This window comes from Sapajus apella, unplaced genomic scaffold, assembly GCF_009761245.1.
Source record: "Sapajus apella isolate SASKATOON/1434 unplaced genomic scaffold, GSC_monkey_1.0 scaffold8, whole genome shotgun sequence".
NCBI classification, from domain to species: domain Eukaryota; kingdom Metazoa; phylum Chordata; class Mammalia; order Primates; family Cebidae; genus Sapajus; species Sapajus apella.
The window spans coordinates 4,018,546-4,035,399 of record NW_022436948.1 but is presented as its reverse complement, the minus strand read 5'-3'; the positions used below and the strand labels follow the sequence as shown (position 1 = coordinate 4,035,399).

The 16,854-nt window shown below is 52.1% G+C and overlaps 1 protein-coding gene across 2 annotated transcripts in view; it reads left to right on the top strand.

Annotated features, from left to right (window-relative positions):
- Positions 1-8,701, top strand: part of ABCG1 (ATP binding cassette subfamily G member 1) — an 81,262-nt gene extending 72,561 nt beyond the window's left edge. For both annotated transcript variants that reach the window (XM_032276804.1, XM_032276803.1), the window contains exons 13-15: positions 206-364; positions 2,556-2,674; positions 4,133-8,701. In XM_032276804.1, the coding sequence (XP_032132695.1) occupies positions 206-364; positions 2,556-2,674; positions 4,133-4,361 (507 nt within the window). In that variant the 3' untranslated portion in view covers positions 4,362-8,701. The remainder of the gene's footprint in view (positions 1-205; positions 365-2,555; positions 2,675-4,132) is intronic.
- Positions 8,702-16,854: the final 8,153 nt, after the last annotated feature.

The following is a 16,854-nucleotide window of genomic DNA, read 5'->3' as shown; positions in this document are numbered from 1 at the left end:
GAAGGGGCCGACTTCCGGAGCTCCAGTGGAGATGTGGGGGAAGGGGCGGACTTCCGGAGCTCCAGTGGAGCTGTGGGGAAGGACCCGGACTTCCGGAGCTCCGGCGGGAGCTGCGGGAGTGCTGGCTGCCCGGGAGCTGCGCTGTTGGTTGGCCCGCGGTGGTGGGAAGCGGCGGAGCCGGCAGCTGACGGGTCCTTGCTTCCAGATCATGTTCCCGGTGGCCTACTGCAGCATCGTATACTGGATGACGTCGCAGCCGTCCGACGCCGTGCGCTTCGTGCTGTTTGCCGCGCTGGGCACCATGACTTCCCTGGTGGCGCAGTCCCTGGGCCTGCTGATTGGAGCCGCCTCCACATCCCTGCAGGTGCCAGCCCGTGGGGCGCTGAGGGCCGGGCTTCCCCGCGCCACCTTGGCCTGAGCTAGGGGGCTCTGCCACACCTCCCCTACCTCCGCCCTGACCTCCTAGATGGGGTCAGTCCCGTGGGAAGGGCCCACACTGTCGGGTGGTCAGGATCCGGGGGCTTACACGGTGCGCACAGCAGGCGCTCTCACGTGTGCTGACTGCCTGCCGCGTGCTCTTCCCAGCGCCCCGCAAATCTGAGCTCCTAGCCCCGAGCACAGCCACGCTTAGGTGCTGTGCTGGCCCTGTTTTACACAGGGGGACACTTGAGTCCCAGAGACGCAAAGTGATCTGTTAGGGTCGCACCGCTGGCTCCGGGGCCAAGCTCTCAGCAGCTGCATGGCTGCCTCTGCAGGGTCCCCTCGGCCTCTCCCCCAGCTCCTTCCTTCTCCCACTGCCCACCCTATCCCCCTACCTGCCACCCACATGCACCTGCAGGTTCTCCTCTTCTGTGGCTTCAGGGCGCCCTGGCTGAGCCTGTCCTTCCAGACAAAAGCAGCAATCCTGGGTGGATTGGGAACACCTGAGGCCCCCAGCTGGGTGCAGTTTATTCCTGGTCACCTCCAGGCCACCATGAGCCGGATTCCTGGCCCCTAGGGCCCCAGTGCCCTCACCCTGGGTGAGGATAGCCATCTCACAAGGCTGCCATGGGACCAAAGATGACACTGCAGGAAGGTGCCAGGCTCACACTAGCCATGGCAACCCACGTCCCCCAAAGCCAGCCCCAGAGCACCTGCTTAGCCACTCCCAGGCCTCCTGCCCAGGACGCTCAGGCTCCACGGGGATCACTGATCGGCGCAGGGCTGGGATGCCCCTGTCTGCACAGCTGCATACAGCACATGCACACACACACTAAACTACACACCACACACTGCAGACACACCACCTACACACTGCATACGCACACACTACAGTACACACACACACACCCTACACTACACACCACACACTACACACATACCACACCACACACTGCAGACACACCACCTACACACTACATACACACTGCAGTACACACACACCACGGTACACACACACCCTACACTACACACCACACACTACACACACACCACACCACACATTGCAGACACACCACACACTGCAGACACACCACACCACACACTGCAGACACACCACCTACACACAATATACACACCATACACTACATACACCACACTAAACACACCAAACTACACACGCACCATACTGTATACACTACACACACAACGCACTACACACACACAAATACTACATGTGCACACCACACAGTACATACCACATACCATACCCCACACACTGCACACACACACACACACTACACACAAACCACACTACACATCACACATTACATACCACACACACTATAGACACACCACACTACACACTACATACAAACACTACACCACACACACAAACACTACTTAAACACAACACATAGTACAGACCACATACCACACTCCAGACACTGCACATGCACAAACACACATTACACACTACCTGCTATGCACACACACCACTCACTGCACATGCATATACTACACACTACAAACATTGCATACTATGCACACACTACATACACACCACACACACCACACACACACACACACACACACACCCTCCTATCCCCCACACCCTCACAGCCCCTGGCTGGACCTGTGCTCCCTCTGAACCCTGAGTCGTGGCTGTTGGTTCCATCTCTGGGCCGCTCTCCCGCTGGTGCTGACAGGTAGGCGCCCATCCGACATGCAGAGTCTACAGTCCCTCCACTGGGCCCCGACTGCGGGGATGCCTGCCACACACCTGCCATGGGCCAGGCACGGTCCTTAGCCCCCCACGGACAGCTGTGGAGGAGCAGATGGCAGCCCCTTGAGGAGGGTGTGCCCTCATCTGTCTGGCCCTAGGGACATCCACCAGGTCCCAGCTCACCCTGGGCTGCAGGAGGCTCTGGGGCTCCTGTGTCACAGCAGGGGGACCTCAGAGATGGTGATCTCACCCCTCAGGGACACTGCACCCTCTGCCCCATAAAGTACCCTCATTACTGTGCCCAGAAGGTGCCCTGGCCCTGCCTGGGGGAAGCTGGGGTGGGCGAACCCCCGTCTGCAGGAGGCCAACCTGTGGGTTCTGCTACAGCTATCCTGTGTCCCCCCAACTCCAGGTGGCCACCTTCGTGGGCCCGGTGACGGCCATCCCAGTGCTCCTGTTCTCGGGGTTCTTCGTGAGCTTTGACACCATCCCCACATACCTGCAGTGGATGTCCTACATTTCCTATGTCAGGTAGTAGGCGCAGGGCACGTGTGGCATGGGGACCCAGGGTGATAGGGAAGAACCGTCTCCAATGGTGTGAGGAGCTCAGAAAGCTCCTCTGGACATCTGGCCAAATATGAATCACGCATATGAGGATCGATGCCTTCCATCTTCCTCCTAGTTCCACCTGCTCCCACCCTCACCAACACACACACACAGACACACACAGTAAACAAGGAGGCCACAGAAACCAGCGCCTCACACCCTGAGAGCCCTGGCAGGTCCTCGCTTTCCAGACTTTGCGAGAGCAGCCTTCAGTGGAAACGCTTCCATCATTTAGGACGTTCTTCCTCTCCAAAGTGAACAGTGCTCCTAACAAGTACTGATTGTAAAACCTTTATAGGAAATCTGGTGGGGGCTGGGTGCGGCAGCTCATGCCTGTAATCCCAGCACTTTGGGAGGCCGAGGTGGGCAGATCACTTGAGGTCAGGAGTTCAAGACCAGCCTGGCCAATATGGCGAAAACTTGTCTCCACTAAAAACACAAAACAATTAGCTGAGCATGGTGGCACGTGACTAATTCCAGCTACTCAGGAGGTTGAGGTGGGAGGATCCCCTGAACCCAGGAGGCAGAGGTTACAGTGAGCTGAGATTGTGCCACTGCACTCCAGCCTGGGCAACAGAGGTGACTCCATCTCAAAAAAAAAAAAAAAAAAAAAAAAAGCCCTTTTTAAACATCCTAAACATTCTAGTATCTTTGAATGAGAATGCCTAGTGCCTCGGGTCCTTGGCTACGGGGTTTCGTGCCCTCTGCACGAAATGTTGGCACACTGTCCCCACCATGGGCAGCACCCGTCTTCCGAGCTGCAGAAGTTCCACATGACACAAAGATCCAAAGTTGGGAACAAGCTCTTCCTTTCTAGAATGTCAGTTCAGACCCAGGTATATTGTGGAGGAAAACAGAATCAAAACAAAGCACTTGTACAGAGTTTCAACAGCCTGTGTGTGCTCCAACAGCAGGAAATCAGAAACCGACGTCTTTCTTCTCCAAATTAGTGCTTTTGTTCTGACAGGGCAGGGCTGGAACAGAGGGAGAAGGGGGCAGGAATGTTTCATAGAAATGCTCTCAAGTCCTTGCAAGTTGGCCTGCCCGATTCCAGCTGACCATTAGAAAGTATGTAACCTCGGAAGTGGACAAAAGGTTTTTCAGTGCATTTCACCAGTGAATGAGTATCTCCTGCTCTTTCTACTTGGTTTTTTGCTGGGGGCCCTGGAGGAAACAAAATTGGAAGGAAAACATAGTGGAGCTGCTGGGTGTGTTTATCTTAAGAAGGTGGTGGGAGGGGAGGAAGTATTCTGGGAAGCCAGCTCTTTGGGAAGGAGGGAAAGGTGGGCTGGGAAGCGCAGGGAGGGTGAACAACTTTGACCTTCAGCCAGCGGTGTGGCTGGCTGGGAGAGCGTCCTCCCTCACGCCCGACCTTTCCTCCAGGTATGGGTTTGAAGGGGTCATCCTCTCCATCTACGGCTTAGACCGAGAAGATCTGCACTGTGACATCGACGAGACGTGCCACTTCCAGAAGTCGGAGGCCATCCTGAGGGAGCTGGACGTGGAAAACGCCAAGCTCTACCTGGACTTCGTCGTGCTTGGGATTTTCTTCATCTCACTGCGCCTCATTGCCTATTTTGTGCTCAGGTACAAAATCCGGGCAGAGAGGTAAAACACCCGAATGCCAGTAAAGAGGAAGATTAGACACTGTGGCCGAGGGCACGGCTAGAATCGAGGAGGCAAGCCTGTGCCCGACCAACGATGCAGAGACTCTTCTGATCCAACCCCTAGAACGGCGTTGGGTTGTGGGTGTTCAGCGGCTCCGCCCAGCTCGGTTGGGTCTTCACTCCCCTTTCTAGCTTTAACTAGGAAGATGTAGGAAGGTTGGGGGTTTTTTCTTTTACATACAGAATTTTAAATACCACAACTGGGGCAGAATTTAAAACTGCAACACAGCTGGTGATGAGAGACTTCCTCGGTCAGTCCCGTTCCTCCTTAGCACCAGGCACCCTGAGTCCTGGGTGGGGGACCACAAGCACCCTCTCAGCGGAGGGCTGTGCAGTCAGAGGCCTCGAGGCAGAGGGTCCAGGCACGGAGCGATTCCACGTTATGACTGTTGTTTTTCATAGTTTCATCTTTCTAAGGTGTGTCTCTTTTCCAACGAGAAGTCATTTTTGGAAGCCAAAAGTTCATACAATGCATTCACTTTAAGAAATTGTACCTTTTTAGTACTTGTTGAAGAATGATTCAGGGTAAATTGCGTATTCTGTTTAGAGAGGAAAGGGGTTTAACTGAATCACCTAGCTGGTCTCATACACAGACAGCACTTGTGAAGGATTGAATGCAGGTTCCAGGCGGAGGGGAGGTGTGGACGCCATCTACACTGAGCCATGCAGAATTTTTTAAAAGCTATACAAAAAGTTGTAAGAAGACATTGGCCTACTCTTTCAAAGTCTTTTATTTTCCACATGCTTCTCATTTTAAGCAAAATATATTGTTTGTTTCTTCCTAGCTTTCTGACTACCTTAATTTTGCCTTGGTTGATTTAAAAAAAAAAAAAAAAAACAGTTTTCCTTTCCTCCTATATCATATCAACTACCTCCGCTGAACCTGGAAGAACAGGGCTTAGGGAAATTTCAGGTGCGACCTTTGAGGGTTGGCTCTGCAGGGGCAGCCAGCAGTGACTGATGGGCTAAGTGCACAGGAGGGGAGGATGGCAACGAGATGGCATCGGAATCCAAGGGCTTCAGCACGCTGAGGCATTTGAAACTTGATCACACAATGCATTTAGAGCGGTGGGGATTTCATCTCTGGCTTTTGTGACCTCACAGCCACATCACCACCTCAGTGTTCAGCTTGTGTAAACTTTGAATATTGGAAACACCTTCTTTCCTGTGACTGAATTGCATAAGTAAAATCCTGCTAGGGTAGGCACAGTGCCTATCTGGAGGTCAGGTGGCTTTGAATCCATAGCAAGGCTGCCTGTGCACTTGTCAGCTCTTGGAGGCAGTTTGACCTCACGCAGAGAAGTCGATTCCAGCCAAAGATGTCCATCTTTCAGAAAATGCCATTGTTTTCTCCTTCCAGAATATCACTATCGAATCAGGACTTCCAATTGAAAGACTATTTTTGTGGGCAAATCAGTGAACGTCTCTGAGCCACATTTTTCCTCATCTATAAACAGTTATGCCACATTGTACTCAAGGCCATTGCCAGCCCAAAGGTGGTGGGATTCCTCGGTGATGTCCTTGAAGCTCGTTTCCCACTTTGAAAGAACGAAAAGGGTCTGAATTTTATTTATACGTGGATTTAGTTTGTAAATTCTTAGAGATTCCTTTTTTACTCCTAGATCTTTTTTAGTAAACACAATTGAGGTAGATATTAAAGTGTAATTTTAAGTGTGCTTGTTCTATACAAATATGGCATTGCCTTCCAGATTTAGTTTTTAACCAGAGTCCAACTTAGCCTTTATGAAAAGTCCTCGTTTAATTTCAAAATAGATCTTCTTGTAAGATGTTGTTCATAGGGAAGACCTACATAGGAACAGCCTGGTGAAATACAGGATCGGAAAAGGCCGAAAGTCCTTGCTCATGGCTCAGAACTACATGGAGCGAGGTCAGTGTTGAAGGCGCCCGCTCCCTCGGGGTGAGCCTTTCCCATTGTGGATTTGTGTTGTGGGCTCATGGCCCTAGTAGGGGTGTGTCTGTCAGGAACCATGCATGGCTCACAGCCCTGCTCCAGAAGCAGCTTGGTCTTGTTTGCTGAGACCACTTGCTGTGCCTCATCAATTTCAGCAGGAAAGAGCGAGATGCTTTTGGATTTAAAATCTGCTTTCCAAGAGCACCTGAGCCCTCTGACGGAATTACTTTCGTAGGAGTTTGATCAGGGTACTTCCAAGGGGGAAGAGCTTGGGAACCATGAGCGCTGCAAGAAGGGAATGGGTATGTGAGATCAAGGGGGTCTATTTTTTGAAGGAATGGAGCTGCCTGGCTGGAGCTCGGGGAGCTATGGGCTAATGCAGCACCTAACACCGAGCTCCATCTACGCCTTGCTCACCTCAACTGGAGCAGGTAAGGATTCTGCAGTCAGTGTCCCAGGATGCCTTTGCTCAGCCGTCTCCTGTAGACTGGAGGAAAACCCATAGCCAGGAAAAGAGAGGGTGTGTCTGTCCCAGGCGCAGCCAGCATCCCTCTTCCAGGTTCAGCAGGGGTCCCCGGTTGGGCATTTTCCTCGTGACCCTTGGCAGCATTGGCTCAAATGCTATTGTTTAGCTTTCCAGATATTTCCCCTCTGCTTTTTGTGTTAAGGTAGTTTGGTAAAATGCCTTACTCCAGTGACCTAAGATAACAGCAAGCTACTCACTGATTTACTTCCCTAACTAGCCGTGGTTAAGAGGCACATGGTGATGTGCTGTCTTTCACATGTTGGAACTTAAACCCAGGCCAACTCCCCAAATCTAATTTGTTTCAGTAATTGCTGAATGTCATGACCCAGGTATTCTTTTCATCTCTGATTGAGTTTCTTCGGTTGGAAGGAAGGATTAAACTTTGGACAAAGATCCGCAGCACCCCAGTGGTGTAGGTGAAGATGGGTGTTTGAGTGAAGCTGCTGGGGCCATTCGCCTTTGTCTGCATCCAAAGTATTTTGTGCCTCTCTTTCTTCTCCTCTGGCTGAACATCAACTGGAGATTGAATTCTCTGAAAGTCCCCATGTGGGTGAACTGTGCAGCTGTCCCCAGGAAGGGGGGTAACTGCAAAGTTTTACACAGTCGATGGTAGAATTGGATTACATCACCTGGGGAGGTGCCTCCAGGACCAGGAAATGGGACTTGGAGATTTGAGGTGAAAACTCGTCATAGAAACCCACAAACAGGCATTCTCCCAGCCATCCATCGGGACAGACCACACTCATAGGGCGGAAACCGGGCTTGGTTGGTTGAGCGAGAAGAGAAGGCGTGAGGCCTGGCACACCAAGCACCTTTCCTCATGGCTTGTTCCAGGCGCTGGGCTGGATGCCCTCAGAACCCCTCTGTCCCCTGCCCACTCCTCAAACCCTTACTGACCCACCCCTCTCGCCTGGTGCTGTCCCAGGCCCTGGAGGTTGGGGGGTGGGGACTCCAACGTGGGCTTGCCCTCCATTGTGGTGGGAGGGAACCGCGTGGCCACTTGGCTTAGACCTACTCATGGTGCAGACGTGGAACGCTGAGGTGGGGAGAGGCTTCGTGACGTCCCCAGGGCCCCAGAGTCAGGAAGGAGCAGAGTGGGAATTACAGCCCGGTTGGACCCCAAAGTCGCTGTTTTGTTACTGCCTCCTGTTTATGGCATATGAATGTACCTGAGATACTTTGTAAGGCATAAAGTGCAATACTAGCTTCATGGCTGTTTGTTCAGTGATTGATTGTGTCTCCAAATAGGTGGCTGAGATGAGAGGGCAGCCCAAGCCTAATGCCTGTCAAAGGCCTTGCATCAGAGTGCCCGAGACAGGCATCTCTCTGCAGAGAGGGGCTGTCCCCTGCCCTCGCCTGCTTCTAGCTTCCTAGTGTAATAGTCCTGTGGACTAGCTTGGGCTTCAGAGGGGCGGGTGTGTGTGTGTGTGTGTGTGTGTGTGTGTGGTGTGTATGCGTTTACCTACTTGCAAGCATGTGTGCCCACATGCACACACATACATGCACACACACGCACAAGCAGGTGTGCTGACTTGGCTCCAGGCATGTGTCTGATAGTATTCTATCATGTTTCCTTCATCTCCATAGAATACCAGCCTCTGAATCCTCAATCAGCCCTTACTGCAAGAAGAAAAAGAAAAACCTCTCTCATTGCAGGTCTGCGCAGACAGGAAAAGTGTAGTCAAAACCCATTAAGGCTTTAGTCAAATGCCAGCTGAATTAGAACGCAATGGAAGTTAGACAAACAACCCAACTGGGCAGGCGGGGGAGGAGCAGAGTGTGTAAGTATAAAGTTAGAGACTTCTAAGGAATGAAGACTGCTAATAAAATATTTTGTAGAAACTTTTTACCTGTGTTCAGTGTCAGATGCTTCAAGGGATTGGCTTGTATTTTCCTGAGTGCATGGATTTTTCGGCTGTGTCTGGAGTACGTTTGTTGACGCCCAGGAAGAGCACAGATTTGTCACTTATGTTCTTGTCTAAGACCTGGCTGTAGATGAGCTCTTTCTCAATAACAATCATGTTTTATGTTGAATTGTCTTAAAGTTTTGTGTTTCCTGTTCTCCCAGAATCCTCACCCATATCCTTCTGCCTTGTAATGTTGGCCATGACCTCGAAACGTGCCTGGAGGAGGCTCACGGCAAGGCCAGCGGGAGGGCGCTAGGCCACACCTTACCTTTGGTCCTCTCTACCCTTGCAGGGGCTCCCTCAACCTGGGCTCTGGGTTGGTAGCTCAGGCAAGGCGACGTCGCTTCTTCCTTTCTCTGCCTTGCTGGAAACCCATTTCCCAGGCTCAGCTCTGTAGAGGCAGTTGTTAGTGGGAAAAGCAGCCCCTCTTGAGGTTTTGGTCCCAAAGTTGAGGTAAGCAGGGCGTAGAAGGAGCTCGGTGTTAGGTGCTGCATTAGCCCATAGCTCCCCAAGCTCTGGCCAGGCAGTGACCCTCAAAGCGAGGACTTGCTGGGATAGCAATGGCTTAGAGCTGGGCTTTCAAATCCAGCTTCCCTCCCACCTCTGGGACGCTGAGCAGAGAGCTGGGCTGAGTGAGGTCACAGAATTGACACACAGTGGCCCCTGCACTCTTCCTATTGTAGGCAGGCACCATTGGGGCAGCACTGGCTGCCCCAGCCGTGCACGTGAGCTTCTGACCCCCACTTTGCTTCCCCCTCTGTAACCCCTGCCTCTCTGGACTGCCTGGCCACGCTGGGTCCAGCTAACACTCAAGTCATCGTCCTTCCAGGCCACTGTGCTTGGCCTGTCCCATCAGGGAGATTCTTCCAGGATAACCACCCCTGCAAAGGCAGGGGTTTCTGATGTTCACATGAGGGGCTCACTTTTCTGAGAACATCCCTGGGACCAGAGCAGGGGAGAAATAGGAGACCCTGCACCCCATGGCAGCCTAATTTTAACTTACAAGCTCAGTTCAGGCTGTCCTTAAAATCTGTGCATCCTGGGCAGGAAGGAAATGTGGTGACGAGCACACATGCACGTCCTCCCATCTTTCTGCTGTGCTGGCCTGAAGTGCCCAGTAACCATCCTGCATCCTGCCCGTTTCCCTTTTCCATATTTGAGGAAACAGGTTTAGCCTAGCCCAGTTTCTTATCTCTGAACAGGCCAACCTGGAATCACCCTCACACAGACATGTGTGGCTGCCCAGTGTGTCCGAGGCTCACCCAGAGACCCTGCTTTGCCTGGGGTTGAGCGAATGACACACATGTCAGCAGAGGCTGGGGTTAGGACCCTGAGGCTTCCCTGTTCTCAGAAATAGTCTCCCGGCATCAAAAGGAGAAAACAGTCCTTGCCACTGGCTACCACATTGCAGCCTGGCAAGGGGTTACTGTGTATAGAGGTACCATTTGGGGCCTTTTCCATGTAGAATGGCCTCTGTAAAGCTGAAGAGAAAGGAACAGAAGCACAAAAGCACCTTGATTTGTTGCAAACACAGGCAGGGTGTGCCGGCTGGATGAGGGCTCTGCATTTTGAGGGCATGCTGGACAGTGCGGGCAGAGGCAGCTCTGAGGGGCTCCTCTTCATCTGTGGGCTAAGCTTGTCCAAGTCACTCCCCTTTTCCAGAAAGCCACCCCCCAGGGGCACCTGCCTTTCCCGGCCCGGTTGAGGACACAGCCATGGGCACATATGTGTTTGTTTCACTGGAGTTCATGGTTTGGGGCACAGTCTTCTAGCCCCGAGATATCCAGAAAGGCATGAGCCCAAGCCACATGCCTACAAAGTAGCTCAAGTCAACATTATTACATTGAGCTGTTTTCTCTCAATAGAGCACCACCATCCTCTGGGTGTCTGCACTGAGAAAACAGACGAGGGAATCTGGCTGATCACTTTGGGCACCTTTGGCCTAAACTTTGCACCTGACTTTCAACGTGGCCCTGCCTGATATGCACGCAGTAAGAAATGCTTTTCATTTTATGGTCCCTGAGTTACGAGATCAGATCTCTGGAAATGTGTAAGCCACCTGCTGTTACCTCTGGCCCATGTGGCTCATTACCATGAGGGCAGGTGAGCAGGGAGAGACGCTGAGGCCTGGCTGGCGTGCCTCCCTAGTGGTCTAAGTGGGGGCCAGTCCTCTATGTCCCCCAGACAAGTCTCCCTTGAAGGAGGTTTCTGCAGCCCTGAGAGCCGGCACTAGGAGTTGGCTCTTCACTGCTCATTGCCCCTGTCTGCGAGCCTCTAGAAAACAGTTTGCTAAATGGGAGTGTGCTGCAGCCGGGGCACCAGCAGGCGTGTCCGTTTCTGGGGAAGTCACCGAAACAATCTCCCCTCTCAGGGGGCCCTGGTGTGCCCCCTCCTGCTGGTTGAAATTCGGCCTCAAAGGGGACGGTTAGGAAGTTATGCAGTACGTGGGTTTAGGGTTGACAGCCCTAGGTCCATGGACTCCTGTAGATCCCTGAACGCTGCCTAATCTGAACGGCACCACAATTTGGTTTGTCTGAAAATAGGACAATGGTAGCAACTTCATTTTCACACCTTTGCATTTTTACATATCTGTCTTTGTACATCTTGGGGGGTCTCTTTTCCATGACCTACCAGCTTCCCAAGCTTAATAGTCACTATCTCACTATGAGGTCCATGGCCAACTAAAAATAGTAGCAAAACATCCTATCATCCAAATTGCTAATAAAATCGACCACACCCACACTGAGGCTCTCCATCTTTACAGCCTGACCCTCTCTCCCGGACGGTGTGAATGGGGATCAGTTGTTCAATCTAAAGTGTTTGTTTAATAAGTTCCTATGTGTAGCTGACCCCTTTGCCTTTGTTTTTATAGATTTATATTTTTTCCTTTGTAGACATATTGAGGCAAAACCTGTTCCTAGTTGACTCTGTCTCGAATTGTTGCCTTTTATTTGATGAAGAACTATCTAAAGATTTTCCTTTGTTATTTCTTCTAAAGCAAAAGTCAATGCAAGTAACTCTAATGAGCGTGGAAACACGCACATATACCTGTATATCTGCTATGTAATTATATAATACCTGTTTTTATAATACTGTGTGGATAACTTTACACTGATTTAATTACCTGACTATAGGAAGCACTGTTGCTTTGCACGCTGTGAGAGGCTCGTACTGTTACAGATGAATGCAGCATATTTACATATGTACGTGTATATACATATATATATATTCAAAAATGACGGCGGCTCTTTGGGGTGCCTGTTTCCTTGGTTCTTTCACTCCACTGGAACGTTGAACCTGAGCAGACCCTAGGATGTGAGCTTCCTGACTCCACCTTACAGACCACAGAGCCCCATGTCTATTTCTGTAGACCTATCTCCTTAGATTTGTACGTGCGTTTTTTGCAGATTTGAACTTTGTTTTCTGAAATTAGATGCCATTTATGATGATGTGACATCAATCAAATAAAGCATCATTATTTTCAGATTTCTGCTTCTCTTTCCCTTTTGCTTTCAACAGCCCCAGCTCTCAGACCTGCCTGGGGAGTCAGGTCGGGTAGAGCGTCTAGCACTTTCCCTCACCTACCCTTGCTCTGGATGGAGCAGTTCCCTCTTCAGTGTCATGATGGACTCCAGGGAGGAAGACAAATGAGAGTGACAGTGAGGATGCCTGCAGCTCCAGGCTCCATGGAACACTGCGTGGCGTCCCCGCCTTTTCCTGTGTAATCTAACGTGACCGTCATCAACAGAGCTGGAGGGCCACAACTCGCTCCATTTTTCAGGTTAAAAAAGACGAGGTTCACAGAGATTACACAGCTTGCCAAGGCCACATACCTGGTGGGTGGCAGGGCTGGCCCGTGGCAGGGCTGGTCGGTAACAGAGCTGGTCAATGGTGTCTCACACAGAAGTGAGACCCTGGCCATCTAGCCAGGGAGCCAGGGCTCCTGGCCACTCCATGGTGCTCCCTTCCTCAGCAAGAGGCATTTAGGAATTGAGACCACACAGGAAAATTGCTTTGTGTAGGAAGTGGTATGGCAGGTCCGACCCTCATGACCAGTGGAAACGTCTCTCAGACACTTGGCTGAGGGGTGAGATGATGTGCCAACATCTCCAGGGATTGGCCTTGAGGTCCTTATGCTGTCAGGGGCCCCTGTGAGTCAGCACTGGGGCCTAAGTCCAGGTGTCATCTGGGGCCATCACCTGGGATATGGTCCTAGTGGGCCCTACTTGGAGGTGAGGAGGAAGGTGTGCATGTGTGGGCAGGGATGGGACAGCACAACTGGTGACCTGGCATGCAGACTCAGCCCTCCCCCCAGCACTGTGATGCAATGAAGACAACAGCTGCCTCTGTACTCACGATCTCCCACACTCCCCTCCCTCCTGCCCTGTTTCCCCATCTTTAGATGCCATCCCATGCCCCAAACCCACCCACCAAACACAATAGCCTCTCCCCCACCCACCCCATGAGGTCACTCAAGTTCACAACCAGATAACAGTTTGTTGACCCATCCCCTCCACCACTGGGAAAGGGCTGGGCACTGCCCACACTCCACGAGGCTCTCCTCCCCTGCCTCAGAATTGCTGCAAGCCTGCAGACCAGAGGCGCAGTGCTCCCCACGCCTGCTTATTGGCCGTGGGGCATCCTCTTTTGGAGTGCTCCAGAATCCATGCAGAGAGCAGCACCCCACATCCAGAGCGCTCTAGGATCCATAGAGCATGTGACACCCCCTCGTTGGAGCCCTCCAGAATCCATGAAGCACATGGCAACCCCTCATCAGAACACTCTGATCCCTCCCATGCAGTGAGCAGCACCCCACACCCAGAGCACTCTAGAATCCGTGCCATGCACTCCAGACTCTATGCAGTCGGGGGTCCTCCAATGGACCCTGAGATTGTTTCTGCAAAAGGCCATGCCTTCATAAATCTGAAAATTTGGAAAACAACCTTCTACTTACATCCTTACGACCCACCACGCACGATGTAGAAGCCTTTCTGGGAACCTAAGCGGGAAGATATCCAAAATGCCAAAATGGTGGGGCCTGCAATCCCACGGAGCACCCCCAACTCTTACAGTGCCCAGGCCGTCCCGCTCAGCACAGACATTCTGCCTCCAGCCCTCAGGCCTCCGGGTTATACCGGAAAGAGGTGACTCTTGGGGACGACAGGTGCCATGAACCCTCTGAAAGCTGCAGCCCCTTGGACAAGGAGTCCAGCCAGATTGGCTGCACCCCCGCATGAGGGAGCCCAGCATCCCAACACCACCCCGTGGCTGAAGGGAAGACACCATCGAAGTAGGTGTCCCTTGTTAACTACCTCGTCCTGCGGACAGATGGTGATGTCAGACGCGGGCGGCCTGTGCAGGGCACTTTTCCTGAAGAATCAGCAGATCCCCAGGCCCTGCCCCACTGTTTTATTGCCCTTCTCTGCCCTTTCCCCGTGTGAGCCGTTGTTGGTCTCTGCCTCCTGTTGCTCTGCAGATATTGAAGCCACAGCCAGGGGGCCAGATGGCCAAGCAGGGACCACAGCTGGGCAACCTATAAGCTCTGTGACCTTGGGAGCCCTGGGACCTCATTTTTCCCATTGTCCCCATCTGTAAACAGCCAGGTTAGCATAGTTAAGAGCAAGTGTCAGGAGAAAATGGGATCTCGCCACACCCCAGGACTGAGACAATTCCTCTGGTTGGTAAGGCCAGGGAGACAGGTCCATGGGATGGAGGAGCAGAGGAAGTCGGCCACACCCTATAAAACCCAAGAGGGAAAGGCTGCAGCGCCCAGGCCAACAGAGGCAAAGACAGCTGCACAGAGAGAAGCAGAGAATGAATCCTGTGCCTGAGCGTGGTCTGGGAACCCTTGAGCCCAGGAGCCACCTGGAAGGGGACAAGGCCACCTGGCAGCCACCTGGCAGGACCATGGCATTGAAGACCAGATGTGCCAGTCACACTGTGGTGCTCACATGCCCTTGGAAATCAACTCGCAATTCTCAGGGCAGAAAGTCAGGCCTTGTCTAAATGGGCAACTCAACAGAAGCATCAGCACACAGACAGATGTGTGTGTAATGGAGATGGTAGTCCCACGCTGCAGAATTCACTTTTGAAAAGTGCGTATCTCACTGGGTGTCAGTATTGTTTTTAGTGAAGTGTACGACGTGGTTGCTTTTAGCATCTAGTATTGCACAGAACTGTGCAGCCGGTACCGTATGTCATTCCAGAACATTTCCAGCACCCGAAAAGGAAACCCCTCACCCATGAGCAGCCACTGCCCATCCCCAACTCCCCCACAGCCACTGAAACACTGTCTCTGTGGTTTTCTCTATTGCCCACATTTCATATAAATGGAATCACACAATACGCAGCTTTTTGTGATTGGCTTCTTTCACTCAGCATAAAACACACTTCCGTTTTGAAAACAAAGTAAAACCTGAGGAAGAGAGGGAGTGTGAACTCTAAATGCACTGGGAAACCCTGGTCACCCAAGTGGTGCGGCTCTGGCCTCACAGGGAGTGAGCGTCTTCAGCCTGCACCTGCTCCTGCAGCCATCAGCAGCCTCTGATGCAGTCACTGCAATTGTCCCATTTGCTGATAGAAACTTTGAAGCCCCAGGGGTCTCTAACTCTTTCTAATACATGACAGTGCCTCTCAAACCGTCAAGAATGAGGACTGAGGAGAGAATTTCCAGGCTCCACGGCTTTGTCACAGCCAGGGCCCTGCAGGGCCTCAGTGCAAACACCTAGTGAACACGGTGGCTTCTTGGCTGCCTGGAGATGCACCTACCACTCAGCCATCCCTCAGAGATGAGCTGCTGCAGGGACCTAGGTCACCAACAGCCCCGGGTTCCCCCTCAGCGTCCACCAAGGCATCCACGCCAGGTCAACTTCTCCAGGGCTGCTCCCAACCAGGGCAATCCCACCAGACACAGGGTCCCTTGAGGGGTGCTCTGCTTTGGGGACTCCCCATTGGCCTGCTGGAGGCTCTTCCTCCCCAGTCCTTCCGCCACTCAGTTCAGAGGCAGCAGACTCACTGCAAGGCCTGCAACTTCTCAGCCTGTTCTTCCTCACTAAGGACTTCCCAGTATGTCTGTGACGTATGGAAGCCCTCATGGGTGTCTGAACTTGAAGCAAAAACCCTCGCCATTGCAAATTTAGGAATCCTTGGAATACAGTGATGAATACAAGGGAGTATCCACCGTATTGTGGAAGAATATAGAGCTTTCCAGCCGACCCTGGAGGCACTGTGGAAAATGAGAAATGCCGCAGCCACACCCTTCACCACCAACTCGAGAGGAGGGGAAGGCACACACATGCCTGGGAAAGCCATCATGAGGCATAATGACCGCAGTGTGGGAAGAAGCCTAGTGTTTCCCTCCCCTTTCCACCAGCAGCACACGCCAGCCCCAAGGAAGCCCAGCCACGTTCCGGCTTCTTCTGGCAATCAGAGTGTTCATTCTGGAAGGTTCTGGAAACATGGACCATTTCCAAGTCAGTGATGAAGGTAATTGACATAAAAATAGTTCCTGGGTCCTATGGGTCACAATTCATTATTTGAATTCACCCTGAGCCACTGATGGATGTCAGTTTCAGATGTGCCCAGACCAGGAGGTGGGAAACCCAGCGGGCAACTGATGCCCGGTGCTGGAAATTAAATATACATGAGGCCCTATGAAAACATGAGAAATAAAAGGAGAGTAATGTTCAATACAGTCCTACTCCGTGTGCCATGCTCTTCATGTCCACACCAGAGGATGGGAGGAAGGAGCCAGGGTTTGAGTCCCCCTGGATGGGCCTCCATGAATGCAGACAGCCCCAGGCATTGACATGTTTGAAATGAACCACTCGGCTAAAACTGCAAACCAAGCAAAGGCAGGCTTTTCTTGATTTACACGCCCTGCAGTCCTGGAAAATTCAGGTATGTTCAAGTCATTTGAAACAAAAAATAACCACCAAAACAACTGTGTTAAGATGTAACACGGAAGTAGTCTCTGGGCTTCAATCATCATGAATAGGTTTGCAGCCACCATGAGCGTCCAACAGGAGGCTAGCACGTCCAGCGGGTGGAGGCAGTGTTCTGTTCAGCACACCTGGGGTCATCACAGAGTCCTG